Source organism: Danio rerio, chromosome 5 (assembly GCF_052040795.2).
Source record: "Danio rerio strain M-AB ecotype USA chromosome 5, GRCz13ab, whole genome shotgun sequence".
Lineage (NCBI taxonomy): Eukaryota > Metazoa > Chordata > Actinopteri > Cypriniformes > Danionidae > Danio > Danio rerio.
The window spans coordinates 77650681-77668664 of NC_141025.1; the positions used below are offsets into that span (position 1 = coordinate 77650681).

The following is a 17984-nucleotide window of genomic DNA, read 5'->3' on the forward strand; positions in this document are numbered from 1 at the left end:
GACAATCCAAAACAAATATTGCTTAAGAGGGCTAATAATATTGACCTTAAAATAATTAAACTGCTTTTATTCTAGCTGAAACAAAACAAATAAAACTTTCTCCAGAAGAAAAAAATATTATAGGAAATACTGTGAAAAATTCCTGAATCTGTTCAACATAATTTGGGAAATATTTGAAAGAAATAATTCATGGGACATTTATTGTAATTTCTCAATATTGACTGATGTGTATTATTTAAATGGTTTTCATTGGGGTTTATTGCATTGCAGAGGGAACTTTTGGCCTTAAATTGGAAGGGAAACTGTCTGGTCAGTCTGGCCAGTCCAGCCGTGTAGACATCAACAATTCCCACAACTCCAGCGGTGAGTGACACGGAAATCTCTCTGATCTTTCACCTTTGAAATGCTTCATATGGGTGGCCGTGTAGCCTTTTTCTTGTTAATGTAATTGTGGATGTGTCTCTAAAGGGCACATATTCAACTTTTTTTTTTATTTGCTTGTTAGTTTTTCTCCAAATTTCTTTTTTCTGTGATGCATTTTAACACTTTATCTATATACAAACCGCTTTATGACCTGTTTATAACCTGTTTGTATGTAAATTTCATAGGACTGTTTATTCTGGTTATGTGTTTCAGTTCAATCCAGGATAGTGTGTGCTGCTCTATTATTCATTTACATTACATTGTTTACAAACTCTTTAAACAATATGCACAGAAATGTGCCATTAAAATCAAAACACAGCACACCATTTGACTGAATAGTCCCTTATTTTCATCTGGAATTCAGGAAAGTATTATCATTTTTTTTACTTTTTTTTTTTATTTAAACATGAGCTTGAAGTGTTGAGACACGAGGGTCAGAGTAAATGGGTTTGATCAAAGCTGAAACGGCCTTCAGTATTTTAGCTTGTGAGTGCACTACAGCAGAGAATAACACACCCAAACACAGAAACAAGAGCCTGTTCCCACTCCATATACATTTTTATTTTTGTTCCAATCGCAAATTGAAGACTTAAAGCAACACACACAAATACCGGTAGAACTCAAGTAGACTTTTCCACTTTGCTACAGAAGGGACAGCAAGGGTCAGTGTCATCCCTTTATTTTTGCTTTTTACATTTTGTATCTAAATTAAAATATTCTAACCATGCCAAGCCTGATATTCAGAAACAAAATAACATTTTTAAAGTGATACACTACATTTGAATGGCTCAAAAATATGACGTAGCCACAATATGGAGCTCGTACTTATTGTAAAAACCTAAACCGAACATAGTTGACTTCATTATTATTAGACGTGATTTTTAAAAATACTTTTCACTTGTTGTTTAATGGAGAAAAGATTGTAATTGAACTGAAATTATGCAATTTAGTGGATATGTAAATATTTATGTGTTCAAAGATAACCTCTGTGAAATCCTAATAAAAGTATGATAAATATGTATATGTATATATATATATATATATATATATATATATATATATATATATATATATATATATATATATATATACATATATATATATATATATATATATACATATTTATATTTTTTTATTTATATATATATATATATATATATATATATATATATATACATACATATATATACATACATATATATATATATATATATATATATATATATATATATATATATATATATACATACATATATATATATATATATATATATATATATATATATATATATATATATATATATATATATATATATATGTATATATATATATACATACATATATAAATATGTAACTACATCCCTACCCACCAGTGATGATATACAGCCATATTGCACTGCTACTCATGTGATATTGCGTTTATACAACAGTTCGACAGCATAACCGTGTATATAAAAAGAAAATCAAACACTGAGAGCCTAAAAACCCTTTTGTATGAGGAACTACTTTCTTCCGCCGTTCATATACATCTGCAGCTGACATCAGAACAGCAGAAACCGCTGCTCGTTCACCAACGTCACTTTAGAACTAGTGTTTGAATGATTCTCTAGTGTAATGTCTAAAGTGGAGACAAATCAGCTGATTTTGTTCACATTTGAATATTATAAGGCTGAACAGCATGAAATGCCATCAGTCTGTAGAGATTTCCCAGTATTTCTCTGTTAAAATCATTGGATCACAAGAATTAACTCCGAAAATGCCAAATAAAAGCAAACACTAGCAGATTACTATGATATAAATGCAGCACCACAACATAAGATCACTGTTTATAATGATTTGATCAGCGGTAGTTTGAAATTTATGACGTTTTTTTCACCCCCAAGGACTTATTATGCACTCTCTATGGCCGTCTTGATATAAATATTTAAAATAGGCACTATCCTTATAAATAAACTGCACAGTTGTACTTTAAACAACTACATTCTCTCATAAAACGCCTCAAAAGTACATGATGTTGTCCAACAGCTGCACTATTTGTCAAACTGTAGTTTATTGATCTGCTGTCACTCTATGTGGGCGGAGTAATACACAAGGGTGAAGAGGCTGTACGAGTGCTGATATTGCAGAATATCACACGGCTATCAGCCAATCAGATTCCAGAACCAGACAGAACTTTTGTTTAAATATATATAATAAAATCCATGCATTGCTTTATTAGTTTATCATTAAGTCTAGTTTTTATAACTGAGGCCTAAATTTGTGCATCAAATATAATATAGGGTTAAGTGCAACATTAGTGGCCTACATTTGCAGCTTTTGTATAAATTTCAGAATTCTAGTGCTGTGCATGTGAATGTAACTCCACTTATCATTAAAGAAAAAATGAATAATTTGTCTTTCAGATACTCCAAACAGCCGGACTTACACATCCCTCCCCAGCCCTCAGAGTATGTATAGTGAAAACCACACACACACCTTTTCACTTTCACTTGATATCATGTTCCATATACTCCATCTCTTTTATTTCTTTATTTTTTTAACTTCTGTAAATCATGAATGACTTCACTCATGCCCATTTTTTTTTGTGCCATTTGCATGGCTTGCAAACCTGACGTTTAAAATCAAATACATTTAAATAGCCTGACCCAGATTAGCTAGCTGTATGTAGTGCTCTGATGTGAGGCTATAGCCGGTTTCGCTCTGTTGTAAGAACATTGCTGTGTTCTGAGAGAAACTGGACGTTGTGTTCCAGAAACCTACACGTGTGGAGCCTGTGGAATTCAGTTCCAGTTCTACAACAACCTCCTGGAGCACATGCAGTCCCATGCTGGTGAGTGAGCCCAGAAAATGATGACATTTTCAGCCGTGAGCTCATCCAAAAGTCGGACTCGCTCTGTTTTGCTTGCATTAATTCTGTGCATCACCACTTGGGTTACAGTTTAATGCAAACGGCACATTCTTTGTTTTTACAGACCACATCATGTGAGCGCTGCATATCGTAGTTATTTTCCATCTTGTGCTTTTATTTTTTCACTTCGTATTCTCGGTTAACATTTTTACTCATCACTTAGTCATAGACGTGCATTGAAATCGACGCCTCCACGATTCCATAAAAACTCCAGCGAACTCGATTGCCTGTCATTCATTTGTTCACGATGTTGACATTTTACCCCTTTTGTTTGACAGGATTCCCACTGTTATCAAAACCTTGCAAGGAATAGTTCAAAATTTTCATTTACTCGCTCTTATGCCACAGCAACCACTTATTTTGCATAACTCTTATATTAAAATATAGATATTGTGAGCTATAGAGAGTTTACACAAATTGTTTGCTATTTTTGATGCAATTGTGTATGCATTAATTGATTTAAAAGTTTAAATTATCATTTAAACAAGTGTACACTACCTGACAAAAGTCATGGATCCCAGTTGTGAGAGCAACAAATAATAACTTGACTTCTAGTTGATCATTTGAAAAAGTGTTGAAGGTGGATTTCTCTGATGGATCATCTGTTGATCTGCATCCCAATCATCACCAATACTGCAGAAGACCTACTGGAACCAGTGTAGAGCCAATCTTTTTATAGAAATCAGTCAAGTTTGGTGAAGGAAGAATCATGGTTTGGGGTTACATTCAGTGTGGGGGCGTGCGAGAGATCTGCAGAGTGGATGATCAACATCAACAGCCTGAGGTATCAAGACATTTGTGCTGGCCATTACATTACAAACCACAGGAGAGGGACAATTCTCCAGCAGGATAGCGCTCAACATACTTCAGCCTCCACATCAAAGCTCCTCAAAGCAAAGAAGGTGCAGGATTGGCCAGCCCAGTCACCAGATATAAACAATATTGAGCATGTCTGGGGTAAGATGAAGGAGGAGGCGTTGAAGATGAATCCAAAGGATCTTGATGAACTCTGGGAGTCCTGCTGAAGGCTTTCTCTGCCATTCCAGATGACTTTATTAATCAGTGATTTGAGTCATGTCAGAGATGTATGGATGCAGTCCTCCAAGCTCATGATGGAGTCAGACACAGTATTCATTCTGTCTCCACTGCAGCAGGACTTTATATTCTATACTGGACATTATTTCTGTTCAGTGATGAGACTTTAGTCTAAGCAGAGTCAGACCGCACTGTCCTAATGAAATCAGGCAAAATCAAGACATGATCATATTTAATTATGGTCAATTAAGCGTAATCTAGAGGCCTTTACCTTTTATATAAGCCACTTCTGATACCAAATGATCAACTAGAAGTCAGGTTATTATTTGCTGTTTCTAAAACTTGGATAGGTGACAAGACTTTTGTCAGGTAGTTTAGCAAATTTTTGTATCTTTAATAATTGGTCTTTACAGTTCACAAAAAACTGAACTTTGTTTTTTTGTAGATCTTAAAAGATCGTCAATTTTAAGTTGTTTTTTACATCTGCATTTGTCTTGTTGGGTTTCATTTAATACATCTACTTTCTTTTGCCCCAAAACATAATGTGTTGTCATTCTTTTCTTCTGTTTTAATCTTCTTTTAGCTGATAACGAGAACCATGTTAAAGAAGACTCTCCCAAACCCTGCCCAGCGCCGGCGGGCACACAGGAGCAGTTGTGGAAGTCTCCACAGCCGGCACAGCAAAGGAACCACATGCCATCTTTCCGTGAGTTATTTCGTACCAGCATTACTAAAATCCAGTTAGTCCTAATGATTTCTTGTTTAATCTGTTATATAAGAATTATGCATAATAATAATAATAAAAGAAAAGTAATAATATTAGTGTAATTAATAATGATCTGGAGGGTATTTTGAGCTGAAATATTATGCTGCGTTCACACCAGACGCGATCGCGCGTCAAGCGCGGGTGATTTACATGTTAAGTCAATGCAAACACGTGAATAGACATCCTGCGGCGCGAATGACGCGAATTGCGCTAATGCCGTGGTGCGATACGCGCAAATGGCGTGCCACGAATTGAGCGTTTTGCGCGTTTGACATGCTTTTAACGCTCCTTTCATGCGAATCTCTCGACTTCGAAAATCTGAACTTGAGCGGACATTCGCGCCGTGTTAACCAATCAGGAGCTTGCTCTTGTGGGGGCGTGATTGTGATGTATCGCCTGTTGTGAGTGTCCCAGGGGAAATCCTTCAGCCAACACCGACAACAGTTCATCAAACTGGGCTTGGCTCAGTCAGAAGCACCGCTGAAAGTCTCCGTCAGCCAGGTTAAGTTTCTGGAGGAGTTTATGAGCTCACAGAGCTGGATGCACCTCTGAAAGGATGTAGTGGACTCAGACACGACCCTAAACTTATTGACGCTGTTTTTCAGTCTTCATAAAGCACATAAACACTGTTATTTTCTTCATAAAATTCTTGTTAGCCATTTAGCTATGAAGCTAGAGTCACCGGGCAGACAGAAGCCCTGCCCATCACGCGAATCCGTGTCTGTTCTGAAGCGGATTTGACGCGCGAATGAAGCGAGTAAACTCAAATGTTCACGCGGCAATTTACGCGCGAATAACGCGATTTATCCGCGCGTTCCGTGTCTGGTGTGAACACAGCATTAGAGAGACATTCTGGAGGCACCAGAGACTTCAATTACATGTTATAAAAAGTAGCATCATATGACCCCTTTACTAATTAGGGAATCATGGTTGACTTCTTTACTCTTATTATCTTAAGATTCTTTAGTTTTAAGAATTGCACATTTGATCAAAGGCAAAAATGTCACACGTGTCCTGTCAAAGTACACTGTGTATGTGCATTCGAGTTATACACAAGACATATAAAGAAGGCATGTGTGGCTTTTGTTTAATGATATAAAATGCAACCCTTGAAGCACAGAAAACGTGTAACCAAATGAACTTGTTCTGCTTTTGCAGAGAACAGATTACTCCCAGAAAAGGAGAGGCAACAAGTGGCAGAGCGTTTGCTGCGAGTGATGTGTGTCGACCTTGGCCTTCTCGGTGTTCTCAGCAGCAAAGACTTCCTGAAGCTGGCGCAGACGCTGGTGGACACGGGATCCCGCAATGGAGCCTACTCCATACGGGAAGCTCTGGGAGATATGAGCTCACTGGCTTTAAAACAGCTCCCTCGCATGTACAATCAGGTCAAAGTGAAGGTCACCTGCGCCCTAGGCTCCAATTCCTCCTTGGGCATTGCAGTGACCTGCCACTCGCAGACTGTTGGTCCAGACTCCTGCTATTTGCTAACAGCCTATCAAGTCGAGGGTGTGCGACTCCGTCGCTATGTGCTAGGACTCAAGGAGGCCTCATTAAGGGAAAGTCCTGAGCAGATTCACCACTGGGTCCAGAATGTTCTCTCAGAGTTTGTCATGTCTGAAATCCGCACCGTCTACGTCACAGAACCACGCTTGTCTTCGCTGACCTTCTGTGGTCGCACAGGAATCTGCCTCCGCTGCGCAGGTTGTTCTCTTACAGCCACGGTTCAAGCTGTTCTCGGGCGCCGCAGCCTGCAAGCACGAGGCCTTCACGAATTAGGGGAGCTTCTGGCTACCTGTCGCGACATTGCAGCAACGACCAGCTTCAATCATGAAGGAAAAACCGCAGAAGATCCTGCTGCTCCACCATGCTGGGATGCAGTCGCCGAGGCCTTGTTGAAGGTTCACGAGAACTTCGAAGCCACCTGTGAAGCGTACGGCCGCTCGAAGAGCACCGTTCCTCTTCTGCAGGGTCTGAACAAGCACCTTCTGGGCACACTGGCGTGTTTGCTGGCGCCGCTGAGACAGGCAGCGCTGGAGCTAAGTTTGGAACGCTGCCCCACACTCCAGAACGTCCTTCCCGTCTACCTCCGTCTCGAAAAACTGTTCACCTCCAAAGCCGGCGAAGCGGGTGCTGGTAGCAAGCTCTGCCATTACTTCCTGGAAGCCCTGAAGGAGAACTTCAAGGTGGAGCGAGTCCATCAGGTGGCCATGATCCTGGACCCCCAGCTGAAGCTGCGTCCCGTTCCTGCATACCAACACGAGGAGATCATCTCACGGGTGTGTGATATGGCTGCTAGTATGCGGGATTTAGGAAGCGGCGGGTCTGCAGGAGCATCTGTGGACGAGCGGGATGGCGAGGGGCCATCGGCCCCCAAGCGAGGCCGTCTGGACTGCGGATTGGACAGGCCATCGTGCGACGCTGAGGAACCGCAAGTACGAAAAGAGCTGTTCCAGTACCTCGGAGAACCGCTCTTCAGCGGCACAGGTGATCTGCTGCAGTACTGGAGCTCGGTCATGGACAGGTACCCGCGGCTGTCCCGGTTAGCGCTGTGGTTGTTGGCTGTGCCCGCAGTGGCTGTGCACGGGGAGTGCATGAGCATCTGCGAGCAGACCTTAGCCATGAAGAGGAAGCAGCAGGTCACCGCGGAGGAGATGAACAAACTGGTCTTCCTCAAGAGTAATTTCGCTTGAGACGGCTCAGGGCTTTCATGGCACCATAGACTGTTTGAATTAGGGACTTTTTGAAGCAGTACCGGTCACTTCTCTATACCCCTTCCAAAAATTCAGTTTTACCGTAAGTGTCTATCAAGCGAGGCACGGGATTTACAAAGGAAAGGTGCATTGACAACTAATCCACAAACACCCCTTCAGACCACATCTCGGCATTTGGGAACGGCAACAGTGCAACTCGATTGGGGGAAAAAAGATGCAGTCGGCTCGAGGACACGGATGTAAACTTCGATGTTTCAGTTGAACTACCGCTTAAAAATTTGTGATGTGTTTTAATCAGTATGTGGTTCATCCATCCCTCTTCTCTTTCTGTGGATCCCATCTTAAAATGAAGTCAGTGGATTCTTGAAATTACAGACGACATCCTGTCCATCTAGCGAAGGAATCAAACGGGGTACTTAGAAAAGCCATTTCTTTTGCAATTGCGCCTTTATGAAAACCACACAAACACTCTTTGCTGTGACAGGTGAAGGATACCTCTCTCTAGCGGTTTCTCAGCGGTGTAAGTCTCAGACGGGCCCTGGTTTGAGTAATCTCAGTTAACCGGTTTGAGTGCGTTAAGCTCTTGTTCGGACTCAGGAGTTTAAGGCCAGCAGAACTCATATTTAAACTTGGGTCTCTCTCACACACACACAAACACACAAGTAAATGGTTTTACAGTTATTTATTTGACCTTTTTTTATCAGTTCTCACAATAACGTTGCAATAAATGTCACGTAGCAGAAGTTATACTCTCAAGCTAACTTTGATGCCTTGCACCTTTTGTAGCAGCCTTTTTGTTTTCGTTACAGCTCACTGGGATCATTTCCTCCTACAATACAGTCTGCAATACCTGAAACAGCCACTTGAAACCCTGAGATTGGATCCCCAATTCTATTGGATTGCGGAGGTATATAGGAATGACGTGATGAGTTGTGGTTCCAGTGGATCTGATTTTCTTTTTCCTTTCCTTTCTCCTGATCTTGTTTCTGAAATGTGGGAATAGGGCTATGAAACGCAGAAACTGACTGTCTCGCACTGTCTCAGTACAAACCTCTTTGAACAGAGGCAGCTAACTGCATTATCGTTTAAATGCATTTTTAAGAGGATAAAGCTACACATCTTTCATTATTTTTGCACTGGATTTCTCTCATGGTTATGTTCCTCATTTATCTGCAGCAGGTGATTAGATTAGCGGCAACATTAACTAGAGAAAACGTCGCCTAGATTAGGACCAAAGTATCTTTTAAAGCGTAGTTCGTCATTGTGAATAATTGCCATTGCCAAACAGGTTTGTAGTTTTTAATCTCACAGCGTTCATGCTTCCTCATAACCGTTTCGCCCTCGCAAATTTCCACTGCCTTTGAAACAACCGTTTTTATTTTCTAAACAATTCTACTACACCAACGGTCGTAACGATTTTCACTTCCATGCTAAAAATAAGCGATCTTCAAGAGTATTTTGCAGTAGTTTTTCCAAGGAAAGATGTGATTTAGTATTCTATAGTTTGTCTTGTAATGCCTTGAACATCTTTGTGTGATTATACAGATTATGCATGCAGACAATATAAGATTTTTCTTTTTTTAATCTTTAATAAAGTGGCAGAGATCTACATTCACACAACGGCAGAATACAGTCGTCGGTTCTGTTTTGAATGCTAAATAAGGTTCATGCTCATGAGTGACAACTACTCTAATGGTTAACTCTTAAACGTGCTGCAGTCACCACTTGATTTTGAGAGTTAAATGTGCTGCGGGAACACGAGTTGTCTATCGAATCACTGAAATGGGTTCAGCGTGAGGCGTGCGCTTCAGGTTGTCGACCTCTCAGGTTATATAAAACGGTGGCATCGCTTTTATCGGGACAGAAAGTGTGTAGGAAATAGTAACTTCAGGGACTAACTACTCCTCTGCTGTTGTAGGAAAACTCGAGTCACACTTCGTTCGTAAATACGGTTGTTAATCCTAAACACTGAATTTTGGATTGTGTAATGTTTGACCACGATGACCGAAGTGCATTTTATTTGCGTCTCTTGATTGCGAAGGACGATGACAACAGTTTAAACCTCTATTTGGTGTCTTACCAAAGATTAGTGACCAAAGACGCATCGTATTGTGCAATTCAATTCAATTAAACCACCACGGATAGAGGCGCTAGGGGTTTTCTTAGTGCTTTTAATTGCCACTGCCTGGCTGTAATATCAATTTTAGTCCTTTAAGGTCGTATGTTGAGTGTTTCGCCTGGTATTAACAAGTTAAATTTGTATGTTATGACCTGTTTAGGGCTCATCATACTTTTATATTAATATAAAATATTTATATATAATTTTATTTCCATCTACCCCTACATAAACCCTAAATCTACCCCTCACCGCAATGAATAAACGTTAATTATAACGGGAATGATTTACATTATTTATTACATTTGCCATTAAATTGTGTTTTATTAGCATCTACCTTACCCTAACCCTAAACCTACCGCTCACAATAATGTAAAAACAGCAGTTATAATTATATACATTTAATAATAATTATTTATATAAATAATTTATATAATTATTTATATAATAATTGATAATTGGCTAAAGTATTGGCTAAATGGCTAAATTATTTATATAATTATTGATAATTATTTATATTATTTATTAAATTAACCGTTAATTGTATTTTATAAATGCTAAACCTACCCCTCACAGTGATGTAAAAATGTTAATTATAATGAGAATTATTATGGTGGCTTAAGAAAGCAGCATACTGTTATACTATAGAAACGTATTATTCTTCCATCTTCTTTTTAGACTATTTTAAGAACACAACTCCTCCGAGACTGTTCATACTGCAACCACCAAACTAACTCCAAACCTCCTACGATATACTGAATTATGTTGCTATATCTTTTCCAACTGATCCGACTAACGGATTTCCGAGAACTGACCTGGAAAAATTTGAAAAATCCCATTGGCTTAACATTGGAGCAAACTTTGTGACCTCATAACTTTGCGCCAGACTGTCGTACAGACTTACGGTTGGCCTCATTTAACTCAGACTACAGATCTGCCAATCAGTGATGACCTCTCATTTTACTAGCCACAACCTAGCAACCACTTACAGCACCTTATCAACTTTCATATAATATATTTAATGTACAATATACAGTAATTTTCACAATGCAACTTTAAAATACAGTAACATACAGCATAACTGTTCTACTGTCAAATACAGTTCATATTACATTTAAATACTGTCTCATTTGCATAAATTAAGTGTAGTTGTGCAGTAACCTACTGTAAATCAATAACAGCAGAAATACTGTATTTACATTTACAGCACCGTTTATCTTGCAGTATTGTATCTTTGCTGTAAAATAAACAGTAATTTTCACAATCCAACTTTAAGGTACAGTAACATACCGCATAATTGTCCTACTGTAAAATACAGTTCATACACAGTTAAATCCTGTCATTTACAAAATTAAGTGTAGTTAAGTGCGGTAACCTACAATTACAGCAGAAATACTGTGTTTATATTTACAGCACTATCTTGCTGTTTATGCATTTGTAGTATTGTACTGCTGTGAAATATACAGTAATTATGCAACTTTAAAATACAGTAACATACCGCACAACTTTCCTACAGTAAAGTACAGTTCATAATACAGTTAAATACTGTCATTTACATAATTTAAGTGTAGTTTGTAGTGCAGTCTGCCAGTAACTTGCTGTTAATCAATTACAGCAACTATACTGTATTTTCATTTACAGCACCATTTATTTTACTGTATATGTATTTGCTGTATTGCATTTTTAATGTAAAATATACAATAAGTTTCACAATGATGCATCTTTAAAATACAGTAACATGCCGCATAATTGTCCTACAGTAAAATACAGTTCATATTACAGTTAAATACTGTCATTTACAAAATGAAGTGTGGTTAAGTGCAGTAACCTACTGTAAGTGAAGTTTGCAGTGCAGCGTTCGTCATTAACTCACTGTAAATCAGTCACAGCAAAAATACTGTATTTACATTGACAGCACTGTTTGTCTTGCTGTATATGCATTTGCAGTATTGTATCTTTGCTTTAAAATAAACAGTCATTTTCACAATGCTACTTTAAAATACAGTAGCATACAGCATAATTGTCCTACAGTAAAATACAGTCCGTATTACAGTTAAATACTGTCATTTACAAAATAAAGTGTGGTTAAGTGCATCAACCTACTGTAAATCAATTACAGCAACAATGCTGTTTTTTCTTTTACAGCACCATTTATTTTACTGTATATGTATTTGCTGTATTGCAGTAAGTTTCACAATGATGCAACTTTAAAATACAGTAATACACCGCATAACGGCTGTCCTACAATGAATAACAGTTCACATTAGTTAAATACTGTGTCATTTACAAACTTAAATGTAGTTTGTAGTGCAGCGTTCGTCAGTAACTTACTGTAAATCAGTCACAGCAAAAATACTGTATTTACATTTACAGCACTGTTTATCTTGCTGTATATGCATTTGCAGCATTGTATCTTTGCTGTAAAATAAATAGTAATTTTCACAATGCAACTTTGAAATACAGTAATATACCGCATAATTGTCCTACAGTAAAATACAGTCCGTATTACAGTTAAATACTGTGTAATCTACAAAAATCATTAACAGTGTATGAAGATTTCCATTTATTTCCTCCTCTTAGCAACTAAAGTAAATTTGATGCACAATTCCGAGCACCATTCTTGTTATTAAGATAGTAAATATGCAGTTTAGCTCATTATAATAATTTTTATCAACCCAAAAACAAGGCCTCATTTTAGGAAAAACAACCGTATTTCGCTCCAGTGTGAACTCCTGAGTTGGGATGAAGATCACATACAGAACTGATCTGAAGAGCAAAATTCCAGGGACGCATGTTGATCGGACTAGGTATTATCTCACATAGCCCGAAAACACAGATGAAGAGGCTAGCATGTGCTGAAATGTTCATATGTAAAAACCACTTTGATAACCCTGACCCAGAAATAGAAAAAGCAGCTGCTGTTGAATTTTTTGCCGTCTTTTCTCTGTAACCACAAGAGGGCAGAAGTGTCTCAGAAATCTGTCTTTGCAAAGAGTCTCCGAACATCTTACCTCTGTTTTCTAATCAAGCATTTCAACTATTTTGATAAACTCAGTCTATAACTATCTCAGACTTCATGAAGGTTTTGTTTTCTTTCTGACTGTCTCCTTTATTAGTTTATGTTCTGGACGAATGTGTACTTTCCTGGAGAAACGTGAAAACTGGTTTAAAATGCTCTTGGGCAGCAGTTTGTGTTGACGGATAACCAATCTCTGAAAGTATTAAACACTGTTTTAATCACAGCTATTTATGGATGTACAACAGTTACTGATATCACTCGTTCTGTTTGTTTGAGAAGGATTTGTTTTCCCCGTTATAGTCAGCCCACATTTGTCTTTGACAGGCATTTTTTTTTCCTCCTCCTGATTTTGTGTGTTGAGTTGTTTCAGCTGTAGGTCTAATTTATACTTTTTTAACAACACTATTTTTCTAAACATGACTGATAGAGTTTTTCTCTCCTTATCGACTGTCAGTAGTTACACTGCGCTGTTCTCAGAACCTATCTACTCCTGTAGTATGTGCTGTGTGAATAAAATATCCTCAAACAAGCAACATCCGGGGACTCCCTTTTGGTTGTTTTTACTTTCACAAGATCAACCCGTCACTCGTACAAGTTCCACAAATCCAGTCTATTGTTTACGTTTTGCCATTTTTTTAATCCATCTGGCTGATCTCTGGGTCTGGGGGTTGTACATTTAGCTTAGCTTAGCATAAATCATTGAATTGGATTAGACCATTAGCACCTCATGCAAAAAAATTCAAAGAGTTTTAATTATTTCCTTTGGCTTTTTTTTTTCTTGGAAAATTTTAGAAGTAATTTTAGAAGTCATCTACGGTTGTAAAGTTCTATCTTTTTTTTTATAAATTCATTCGGCTGATCTCTGGGTCTGGCAGAGGCACATTTAGCTTAGCTTAGCATAAATCACTAAATCTGATTAGACCATTAGCATTTGATTTTATTATTTTCTATGGCTCTTTTTTTTTTTTTTTGAACAAGGCTCATTTAAGAAGTCATCTAGAGGTAAATAGTAGAGTTTTACCATTTTTTTTTTTTTTTCATTTGGGTGATCTCCGGGTCCGGTGGGAGCACATTTAGCTTCGCTTAGCATAAATAATTTAAATGGATTAGACCATTATCATCTCACTCAAAAAATTTCAAAGAGTTTCAATTATTTTATAGGCTTTTTTTGAAAAATAGCCTCATTTTAGAAGTGATCTAGAGTTAAATAGTAGAGTTTTACAATTTTTTTTATTCATTCGGCTGATCTCTGGGTCAGGCGGTTGCATATTTAGCTTAGCTTAGCATAAATTATTGAATCAGATTAGACCATTAGCATCTCACTCAAAAAAAAAAAAATTCTAAGGCTCTTTTTTTAATTTTTGAAAATATGCTCATTTTAATAGTCATTTACAGTTAAATAGAGTTTACCCAGTTTTTAATCCATCCGGCCGATCTCCTGGTCTGGTGGAAGCACTTCTAGCTCAGCATAAATCATTATATCGGATTAGACCATTTGCATCTCACTCAAAAAAGAATTTTAATTACTTTACGTGACTTATTTATTTTTTGAAAATAGGCTCATTTTAGAAGTCATCTAGGGTAAATAGAGTTTACCATTTTTTAATTCGTTCGGCTAATCTTCAGGTCTGGCTGGCAGAAGCACATTTTGCTTAGCATAGATAATTGAATCGGATTAGACCATTAGCATCTCAATAAAAATTGTAAAAGTTTCAATTATTTTCAATGGCTTTTTATTTTTTTTATTTTTTTTAAACAGGCTCGTTTTAGAAGGCATCTACTCTTAATCCATTCGGCCGATCTCTGGGTCCAGTCGGAGTACACTTAGCTTAGCATAATAAATCATTGAGTTGGATTAGCATTAACATCTCACTCAAATTCAAAGACTTTTTTTTTTTTTTTTGAAAATGTGCTCTTTTTAGAATTCATGTAGAGTTAAATAGAGTTTTACCATTTTTAATCCTTTCGGCTGATCTCTGGGTTTAGCAGGAGCACATTTAGCTTAGCATAAATCATTGAATCCGATTAGAACATTAGTATCTCACTCAAAAAAATTCAAAGAGTTTTGGTTATTTTCTATGGCTTTTTTCATAGGCTCACTTTAGAAGTCATCTAGAGTTAAATAGTAGTTTTACCATTTTGGGGGCTTAAGCCCCTGATGTACTGTTAAAGGCACCTGCTCTTTTGCAATAAGTTGTACCTAAAAAAAAAATTGTGTATAACTTTTCTTTTTTTTAGCCAGTACATAAAAATTACCACGTAGATCACGCGCATTCCACTTAACAGCGTTTACGTCGGATATTAAAGCAGTGAGCTGTTCAGCAGTACCTGTTTCTACCGGCAGGTGGGAGTGGCACTGTTGTCGGACGGCAAGTTTGAAAAAAATCCCGCCACTGCGTTCCATGTTTTGAGGAGCTGAAGCTGATGAGGTAATAATACAACTTTTCCGTAAAAAATAAACAGTTCTAATTACTGAAGAAGCTTAACTTTTATTTTCACAGTATAAAAGGTGTGTAGTTTTGGTGAAATAACTGTTATCGGTAATGTCCGTCACATCAATGTAAACATCTATATATTTTTATGTAAACATCTATATATTTTTTATATATATGTATATATAATTTTTATATATATGTGTATATATATATATATATATATATATATATATATATATATATATATAATAATTTAAAATAATTTATCATCTTAGTCATATAATATAGATAAAAATAGGAAATGTGATGCGAAAATCAGTTGGCTTTAAAATGTTTGATATGAAGATAGTCTAGTTTTACTTTTATTTGCAAAAAGTTGACCTCATGAATAAACACTCCTGCTCTTCAGCTCAGCGGACACTAGAGGGCGGCAAACGCTTTGCCTTGCAGTTGTACAGCAGATCTCAGAAATGATGAGCCATCTATCAGACATGTGTTTCAGTTTTACCCAGTCAAGCTGTGTTTTGCTGAAAACAGGAAACAACTCGCTGTATTTATTGCTTCTCTCTTTCAGACGGTCAGCTCAGATCCTGACCAAAGCCATTCAGGAGAATCTGACAACTACGTCATCAGGTACAACATCAGGTACAAGTTTGCAGATGTTCGGTGCAACTGAAAAATATGGAAAAGCTCCACACATTTGCTCTTTTCTATAAGTATTCAGCGATTTTATTATAGCGATTTTCAGAAATGAGCCTGAAAGGAGTTTTGGCATCCACTGAACATCCTGTCAAATGTTTGCATTATATTTGTTGCTTATTCGCACGTCAAATTAACAGATACGATTGTACACTATTCTTTACACCGATTAAAAAAACGGTTACTATAATAATGAAAATCTTTTCTAAATGTAGAACTAAAAACACTGATTTGCATTGAAATACATGATGAACACTCTTGACACATGAAAGTGTAAAGCCTGCAGCTCACAACAAACGTGGAAGGTTATTGCGTGTCATATTTAACAAACGGTTTGCTGCTAATTTGATGTAATTTTGCTCACATGGATAATTAAGTATTAATGAGATGATGTCACTACGTTGATGTGCCGTCAGCCAATCGTTGCATTGCTGATCATGATTTCGAGGATCGATAGATCTGTCCTTCACAACACACGCAGCGATCTCAGATCAGTTTATCCAGACATTCTAATCTGATTCAAGAGCTTCTTTGAAGAACTAAATTAGCGAGAGATCAGTTATCAAGATTAAAAGATCCAGGATCTGTCAAATCATCTAAGATCATTTAAGCGAGGTACGAAGAACAGACCCCAGGAGAAAGTGCATTACTTCTCACGCCCCCCCTGCAGGATTGCTGCCTGAGGCCCAATAATCCCTGCTTTATCGGATGAAATTAACCATTTGCAGTTGCGCCATCCAGTGGACACAATTGGAAACGCAGCTTCTTTTATAGAAAATAGTAGCTCATTTTTTTTTATTTTACAGACTCATGTCGCGGGCCGTACGTTTGACACCCCTGCCTTAGTGAATAGCCCCAGTCATAGTTAGTTCAGTGCACAAACTAGCTAACAGTTGGCATAACTTTGTATAGTTGCTGCAGTTTTTATCCATGCAGAAACACGGTGCTGAGAAGCTTTTACGATTGATTAACCATGATGAATTAGGTGAAGTTTTTAAACTAATTTCGAGAGGAGCACGTGATATATTTGACTGCAGCTGGCCACCTATCTACACTCATTAGTTAGCCAATCAGATCTATAATAACTCACTATAAGTAGCCTAGTAGCCTAGCTAGATATTACTACCCAGCCTAGCTAGATATTACTGCCCAGTTGGTGGAATGAACTCACTAACTGCATCAGAACAGCAGAGTCACTCGCTACTTTCAAGAAACGACTAAAAACTCAACTATTTAGTCGCCACTTTACTTCCTAATCTGCAATTGCCTCTTTGAATATCACACTGACTGTACAAAAAATAAATAAATAAATAAAAACTAATACTACTAATACTTCCCTTCTTAGACTTTACAGACCTGAAACTTGCCTTTAGTACTTATTCATTGTTGCTCTTAGTTGTGTAAATTGCTTCCTTGTCCTCATTTGTAAGTCGCTTTGGATAAAAGCGTCTGATAATGACTAAATGTAAATGTAAATGTACTAGTTTTCCGATGAAACCCCCCATCCACCCCCTTTCTCCTCCTTTTCTCCTTTACAAAAAAGGCGAGCTCTCGAGAACCACCTGATCTGGTACTCCCCTCACATGCTCTATGGACTTGGCGGGAGCCCTGGGCTCCACTATCTCCGAGCTCAGGGTTCTCTCCCGGGACAGCATGCCAAACCTGCTAACAGTTGTCAAGCAATATCTAAGTGTGAACTCTTGAAATTGTGGTTAATAGTGAAACTGGTTAATCCCTACCGGTATAAAGAAAATTTTCTGTCTCATTTATTTATTGTTGATTTATTTTTCAGCATGGCATGATCATTTCGAGTGTTTCCCTCTTGTTGTTGTTGTTGTTGATTTTCAGTTCAGTTTGGCCAGAGGTGATGCT

General features: G+C 37.6%; 1 protein-coding gene and 1 long non-coding RNA gene across 12 annotated transcripts in view; both read left to right on the forward strand.

Annotated features, from left to right (window-relative positions):
• The window catches only part of LOC147844546 (uncharacterized), a 55105-nt gene extending 40080 nt beyond the window's left edge, over window positions 1–15025 (forward strand). Inside the window, exon 3 of the long non-coding RNA XR_015492145.1 lies at window positions 13907–15025. This is a non-coding gene — a long non-coding RNA (uncharacterized LOC147844546). The remainder of the gene's footprint in view (window positions 1–13906) is intronic.
• The window catches only part of znf618 (zinc finger protein 618), a 69256-nt gene extending 52957 nt beyond the window's left edge, over window positions 1–16299 (forward strand). For 2 of the 11 annotated variants that reach the window (XR_015489871.1, XR_015489873.1), the window contains exons 9-16: window positions 271–363; window positions 2826–2870; window positions 3176–3253; window positions 4950–5072; window positions 6291–8255; window positions 8653–8750; window positions 15323–15407; window positions 15988–16299. Coding sequence is in view for 4 of the 11 variants with exons in the window: in NM_001326692.2 (NP_001313621.1) it covers window positions 271–363; window positions 2826–2870; window positions 3176–3253; window positions 4950–5072; window positions 6291–7822 (1871 nt within the window). In the remaining 7 variants the exon portion in view is untranslated. 11 annotated transcript variants of the gene reach the window in all.
• The last annotated feature ends 1685 nt before the right edge of the window (window positions 16300–17984 follow it).